This window comes from Vombatus ursinus, unplaced genomic scaffold (assembly GCF_900497805.2).
Source record: "Vombatus ursinus unplaced genomic scaffold, bare-nosed wombat genome assembly UNPS02014830.1, whole genome shotgun sequence".
NCBI lineage: Eukaryota > Metazoa > Chordata > Mammalia > Diprotodontia > Vombatidae > Vombatus > Vombatus ursinus.
The window spans coordinates 43,038,879-43,046,711 of NW_020954608.1; the positions used below are offsets into that span (position 1 = coordinate 43,038,879).

The window sequence follows — 7,833 nt, forward strand, 5'->3', positions numbered from 1 at the left end:
TATGTTTTGGCATTCTTTTTATATGGGCAAAAGGCTCAATACTCATGCTAAAAATAATTGCACTTTCTAGTACCCACAGCCACTAGTCTTTGAAGACTTAAGTCTTAAAACCTACAGTAGCATACTGTACAAGATCCTGGGATCTTGTACAATGACAAATTGATAAAAGGCCAGCAACAGTATCCCCATATGGCATACAGAGAAACCCTAGTACTGAAAACAAGTGGAATTACAAACTATAATCTACATGTTGGCTGGTGGGGAAAGAAACAATACATTTTGTGTTTTCTTTCTCTCTCTCTCTCTGTGTATATATACATACATATATATATATATATATGTATTATATATACATGAATTCTGGACAAATGACCTGTAAATAAGAGTTATTATAGGAATATGAATTAAATATAAAAATTGTATTTGTATTTATTCATTCAGAAATCAAAGAGGTTCCCAAAAATGAGAGGAATAAAAGGACTAAAACAATTTCCAGGGGTTTTGGAATTTCAATACGCTAACCTTTGATTTGGTAACATACTTGGTCCTCCTAAATGCACCATCATGTGGCATGTTTTGTTTTGGGTCTGATGTATTTTTTTAATTAAATGAAATTAAAATTTATCGTTTTGAGAATTTCCGGATTCCCAGTGAGATCACTAGAGAAACCCTAAAGTACTTAGTGCAAAAGGAGGAAAAGGACTAAGTAAGCACTTATTTAAGCCCTACTACATACCAGGCACTGTGCTAAGATCTGAGTAGAAAAAAAGTCAAAGTGGTTAAGACCAGACCTGTAGAAATGTGATGGATGATTAATGATAGATAGAATCATTGACAGAAAAGTTGATGTTTCTTTGATCCAGGTTTTGCTTGGTCATAGAGGAAGTTTAAGATTATTTCTCAAGTTTAGGTAAAAATCTTTTTTATACAACAAGAGGGTAGCAAGCAGTTGTCTTCATTTGCAACATGATTTCTGAACTTTGACACTTTTATATTGCTTATACAGTCAAGGAATTCCACTCTCCATTAGTTACCATTGAATATACCTTTACAACTAGTCTAGTTCCAACTAGATTATAAACTCCTTGAAAGTCAAGGTACTGATTTACTTTTGTTTTACCTTCCTCAGTACCTAAAATAATGAGACATACATATTGTTGTTCATCCTTCCTTTTCAAAGAGAACCAATAACATGGGGGGGAGGCGGGGCTTGACTTGCACATGAATTAGATTTAAGTGAACCAGAGTTGAACAACATTGTTAACTTCATTCTCTCTTCCAGAGTCATCAAAGCACAGAGGCATGACAAAAGTGAAGACAACCAGCAATGCCCTGGGATGCAGTGGATGACCTTGGCATCTTTAATGTCTGACCAAGCTCTGCTTCAGCTGCCTTCATGATTACTGGAACAAATTGTTCTCATCTGCCCATTTTACCAAGGAAGTCTTCACATGCTTGGGGCAGACATTCCCCTAACTCACCAATGGGCTTGAGGCCTATCATTTACCCTCAACCTGGTTTAGCTTTATCTCCTCTGGAGTGTGACCGATGCAAAGGCTACAGTTCTGGGAGTCACAGTGAGAGTATGGTAACAGGTGGACATCAACAAGATGAGTAGCCCTGAAAAGGGCTTGGCAGGCCCCCATACCAGAGGTGCTAGTCCTTTCTCAACACCTCATAAAAGGACTGGAAAAATGAAATGACTTAGTAGGAATCACATTACTATTTTCAAATATAGCACCTGAGAGGCTCTCATATGTTAAGAGAAATCAATATAGATTTACACATAAAGCTATAGGTTTCAGCTTATTAAAAAGAAAAATAAGACCACTTTAAAAAAAACTTCAGAATAGTAGTTCTATTCCAAAGTAAAACAGGGAAAGTTAAGAAAGGGCAGTGGATTTCCTCTACCCAATTGGCCCCCTGAGATTTTCAAAACGTTCAGTTAACCACTTGTTGAGAATATTGTACTAGGGATTCCTGATTAGGAAGAACCTGAGGCTGGATGGTCCCTGCACCAAGATATTGGTTGATTTTTCCGAAGTTTCAAAAAATGCTGGATGCTCTTTTTTTTCCAATCTGTGCTTACTTTATTCTTCTATATTCAGGTATAAAGCCCATCTATGATACACAGATTCTGTGATAATCATATATTGAAGCAAATACCAATCCAGAGTTTTCAATCCCTGAAGCTAGTACTTAAAAGATTATGGTGCTTTCCCTTATTACCAGCACCAAACTTTACTGTTATAAACTGAAACGATAAAATTTCGATTTTTTTTCTATATGATGCCAAAATTATGTTAACAACTTAAACCCCCAACCCCACACATAAGAATTGCTCATCTGCAATTATGAAAATAATTTCCTTAACTAGAAGGAAATTATGTGCTTATTTAACAAAATGGCTAAAGGGGGGAGGGGTCCCACTTCTGGTTTTTGTCTAGCAAACTTCGATAAGCAACACTCCATTAGACTTAACTTTTTTTGGGGGGGTGGTATTTTGTTGCAAGACATTAATGGGTTTAGCTATCTGCTAGGGACTTTTAGCTCTCCTGGATATACCTGCCTATTACTCTTACATTTGTTGGACTTTACAATACTAAATACCAAATGTTCTTGGAACTTAAAAATTAACATTTTAACATTTATCTTTGCTTACCATGAAACATTCTTGTAAACTTAAAAATGTGAAGTTAAAAATGAATCGTGGATTAAAGAAAAAGCATGTTGGAGAAATCATTTTCCAAATTTAGGCTTCTATATAGAAAACTATTTCTATTAATAAGAAGAATGAGAACTGACATTAATACAGCCTCAAGGTTTACAAAATGAAGTTAAAAAAAAAGTCAAGCAGATTAGGGAGAAATCAACATACATTCAGCCATCCTAAACAAACTGCTATATTACCAATGTAACACATTTCGGAAAACTTACACCAAACTGAAATAAAACAAAATCTGAGCTCTACATATGGACCTAACTAAACTAGGCATTACCATAAAGTGGGGTAGGTACACACCCCTTTCCAACGGGACACTGATCACGCCGGTCAGGAAAAGAACGGCATGAAGCATCAGAGACACGGGTGGAGAGGAGGGGTGTGAGACAAAAAGGGTAGAGGGGATTAAATCCCGTAAGAGTGATTCCTTAAAGGAGATGAGAGAGAAGGTGCCGTGTGTGGGCACCTAAACTAAGGACAGAAATGGATGGAAAGAAATAAGGACAGGAAACTCCTAGGTAACTGGGTCTGGGAGGGAGGAGCGGGTATTATTTATCCGACCGCTTCAGACAAGTGTTAAGTTTGTGCTTCTGCACAACAAACCCAGGGGGGAGGGGAGCTTCAGGCGAAGCCACTTCCCAGATGTTAAGGGGGGAGGGGGAGAATTTCAACTCCGGTCGGAAAAACCTCGGGGTTCATTTCCCGAGTGACCGCGGGGCAGGAGAACGGTAATCGGGCCCCGGGGACCAGGCAAAGACGATTCGGTCACCTCCGGCCGGAGAGCGGCGAGGGGCATGGAGAGTGGGCCGAAGGGGGTCCCCGCCGCCCGGGGGATGGGCGTTACCTGCAGGGTCACCTCCTCGGGGTCCCAGTGCGGCCGCAGGTGGCGGAGGAGGCTTAGGGCCCCCTCCCGGCAGCGCTGCTCCTCCTGCTCCTGCACGGTGACGTTCAGCTTCGGGACCTCTGGGGACCCGGGGGGAACGTGGATGTAGTTGGCCATGGCCCAGACGGCAGCGGAGACGACCACGACGGCTACGGCAACCGCGACGAGGGCAGCGGGGGCCGACAGGCTGAAGCCGGGCGGCGCTCGAGGCTGAGGAGGGCGGCGGACGGAGGGGGCGGGTGAGCGGTCGTAGGGCAGCGGTTGGAGCCTGACTCGAGGCTGCTGGAGAGGGGGGCAAGAAGAAGGGGATGGAGGGTCTCGGCTACAGCTGGAACGAGCAGGGGCGGGTAGCTCGCAGGGAAAATTCCACTTCGCTGCGCTCTACTGCCGGCGGCCCCGGTGCATGCCGGGACTGGCCTGACTCTTGCGTCACGGGAGGGGTGGGGCACGCACCTGACGTCACAAGCCGAGGCCGCGCTCGGGCTCGGGCTGAGGGTGTCCGTGGGCCAGGTGAGCTTCGCGGGGCGGGGAGGGTCGTATGTGCCCCCGCTGCAGTTAGCTCCAGCTCTGGCTGGACTTCCGCCTCGGGGCAGCGGCCCAGGATCGTGGGCGGGGCTGCCGAGACTCCTTAGCGTTAGAGGCCTTTTAGGCTGAGGGTCTTAGCCCTTAGGGGATAGGGAGCTGGGCTTGTGCCCCCGGAGGGGTCCTGTGGGAATGTCAGAGCTGAAGGCCAGGAATGTGCTGGTGAATGGTTCACAGCAGGCTCTCTGAAAAGATATGTACGTGCCACTCACTTTTAAATTTAATCGGCATTAATTGACATTGTCTTCATTTTCTTAATCTCTAGTCAACAAAACAATAAATCAAACCCTGATATGTAAATAAGTTTTCCATTTTTTTTAGTTGCTCACATTGAAAATTTGACCACTGGCTGTCTACAAGTTGGATCGAACCAGTTCCAGCACCACTGTTAAAAGGAACATTGATCATTAATTATCTAATCCAAGCCCTCTAATTTTACAGGTGAGGAAAGAAGTCCAGGGAAGTGAAATCATTTGTCTAAATGGGTCACACCTTGTTGTGCTCAACATAACAACATCTATAAAATAAGGTGGTTGGACTAGAGATCAAAGGTCCCTTCCAGTTCTCATATTCTGTGATTCTTCGAGCAAGGGTCTGCTGATGCCAAATCTAGTGAACTCACCTTTGCAGCACACTGTCTTCCATGACTCATTTTATTTGCCTTATACTCAAAACAGCTCTGTGTAAGGAAGATAAAAGTGATTATATTTTCATCTGTTCTCCAAGAATAGTGCTGCTAGGTTGTAAACTTAAGGGATGTATATAATGGGAGGGAAAGTACTGGACTTTGAAGTCTTGGTGTGTCTCTATTTGCTACTAGCTGTTTACCTACGCAGTCTATCAACAAGCATTTATCAGTGTCCACTCTGAACTAAGCCACTCCACTAGGCTCTGGGGATACAAAGACAAAAATGAAACAGTCTCTGCCTACGATGAGATTCCATTCTAATGGGGAGGAACACAGAAGGGACATATTGTATCTAGGTGATACATAGAAGAGCTGGTAGTTTGGGGATAGAGGGCATAAGCAGTGGAAATGATAAGCAAAGGATGCTACATGTAGAACTGGGTTTTGAAGGAAACCAAAGATTCCAGGAGGGGAAGGTGAGGAGAAAACATTCTGGGCACGGGGGGACAGCCAGTACAAAGGTACAGAGACTGAAGGTGGAGAGTCATATGTGCAAAACAGCAAGTAGGAACAGTCTGGTTGGACTGTGAAGTGTGTGGAAGGGAGTAATGCGTAAGAAGTTTGGAAAAACAGGAAAGGGCTAGGTTGTAAAGAACCTTTAAATTGCCTGAGTTTGCATTTGATCCTAGAGGTAACAGCCTCCAGTAGCCACCAAAGTTTACTTCAAGTCGAGTCAACAAGCATTTATTAAATGTCTACTATGTCCCCGGCACTGTGCTGAGGACTAAAGCAGTAAAGGCAAAAAGCAGTCCTGAGTTTTTATGCCAAAAGGCAAAAAACAAACCAAAACAAAGACAGAGCTCACAGTCTAATGGGGAAGATAGCAGTGCAAAAACAATGTAAGCTACATACCAATAAATTGGAGATAATCTCTTAGGGAAGAGACTAAGATAAAAGAGGACTGGTAAAAATGCATCTTGCAGAAGGTAGGACTTCAGCTGAAACTTGAAAGAAACTAGGGAAATAGAGATGAGGAGATAGAGAATGCCAGTCATAGGGGACAGTCAGGGAAAATGAGTTGGGAGATGGAGTGTCTTATGAGAAGAGCATCAAGGACGACCCGGTATCATTAGATTACAGAGTACACGGAAGGGAAGTAAGGTGTAAGAATAGGGGGATGATAGAAAGGAACTGGGAGAGAAAGGCTAAGAGGCCAGGTTATAGAAAACTTTAAAAGCCAAACAGGATTTTAGTGTAACATGGTCAGAGCTATGCTTTAGAAGAATCACTTTGGCAGCTGAGTGGAGAATGGTTGAAGGAAGGAGAGGCTTGTCAGAGAAAGCAATTGGCAGGAACTGATAAGCACCTAAACTAACTAAGGTGTTGACTTTATGAGTGGAGATATATTTGTGATAGATTGTAGAGATAGAAACAAGATTTGACAACCTATTTGATGTATAGGATGAGAGTACAAAGCATAGCTGTGTGGCACAGTCACTAGTGCCTGGTGTGAAGTCAGGAAGATGATTCTTCCTGAGTTCAAATATGCCCTCAGACATCTACTTGTGTGACCCAGGGTAAGTCACTTAATCCTATTTGCTTCAGTTTCCTCATCTGTAAAATGAGCTGGAGAGGAAATAGCAAGCCTCTCCAGTATCTTTGCCAAGAAAACCCAAAATATAGTCATGAAGAGTCAGACCCAACTGAAAAATGACTGGAGAGAAGTTAAGAGGACAAGGCACTGAGTTTCTCTGAGCCTCAGTTTCTTTATCTTTAAAGTGTGGGTAATAAAACTTGCAATACCTGTGGTCAAGAAATTGTAAATTCCAATGCCCCATATAATGTCACCTATTGTTACCAAAATCATGTTGGGGCAAACTTAAACAAGGTTATTTTTAATTAGCATCATAGAAACCTTGTCTAAGTTTATCCTGTTAATAATTTTGGTAATAACTTAATTCCATGGTCAGATTGTAATAGACCATATTTCTTACCAACCAATGTAGGGCAAACAAGAGGGGAGAGAACAGGGCAAAGTGAGAAAAAGAAAAGAGTCTTTCTGATGTGCTTGGCTTAGTAAATAGATTGTGGTTACTGGCCATTGTGTAACACAGTTTATTGGAGCAGGCACCCAGGTAGCTCAGCCCTGAGGTCAATATTGTGTTACTGAATTTTATAAGATTTCCTGGTAGTATTGTCTCAGAGTTAGGCTCACTATAGCAGTTGTTTCCACAAGCTACTGGGCAGGGGGACAGGGCAGAAGGTAAGCATTCAAGCATTTATTAAGACATACAGGTTTTTAATCATTTTTATGAAGGAATATGGGACAACTCCTAAACTTAAATAGCCTTCAAAATTAAAAATGTTAGCTTAATGGCATTAGGTTCAGTTCTGAGTGTCTAAAACCCCCAAACAACATTTTCAGAAAGGACCTTGCCTTAGAATCCATCTATAAAATACATACCTTATCATAGGTAATGTTAAGCTTCTTCAGTGAGAAGAGGAAGAAGGCAAGATCAATCGGCAAATTTTTATCAACTACCCTAAATGTATCAGTCACTAAGCTAGGCAATGGCGACATGGGAACAAAAATGAAAGTCTTTGCCATCTAGGAATTTATATTCTACAGAGGGAGAGAATGTCTACACGAATAAATGTAATATAAATGTAGTATCCTCTCTGGGAGCTACCTTCTCAACTTTCTAATTACTGGTTTGCATATTGGGTCCCCCCAGAGGGATGATTACTTTTGTAGTACTCAAGGAGTAGTCTGTAGATCCATGTTCCTAAAACTATACAGAACACGTGTGTGCTTAGCTTTCTTGGCAGCCATTAGATAAAATTAGCTAAAAGAAAAGTAATTAACTAAGATGACACAGTAAAATCAGTAGTTATAAAACATTCTTCCTTTAAACCTAGCACACAAATTAGCTCTCATAAATACAGTATCTGTGGTAAAACTGAAAACAAACTTAAAATGCAATGGCAGTGAAGTATACATGCACACACTAGTGTATA

The 7,833-nt window shown here is 42.0% G+C and overlaps 1 protein-coding gene across 1 annotated transcript in view; it reads right to left on the reverse strand.

Annotated features, from left to right (window-relative positions):
• ETNK1 (ethanolamine kinase 1) overlaps positions 1 to 3,776 on the reverse strand; it is a 64,232-nt gene extending 60,456 nt beyond the window's left edge. The window contains exon 1 of the mRNA XM_027838602.1: positions 3,567 to 3,776. Coding sequence (XP_027694403.1) covers positions 3,567 to 3,722 — 156 coding nt within the window. The 5' untranslated portion in view covers positions 3,723 to 3,776. The remainder of the gene's footprint in view (positions 1 to 3,566) is intronic.
• Positions 3,777 to 7,833: the final 4,057 nt, after the last annotated feature.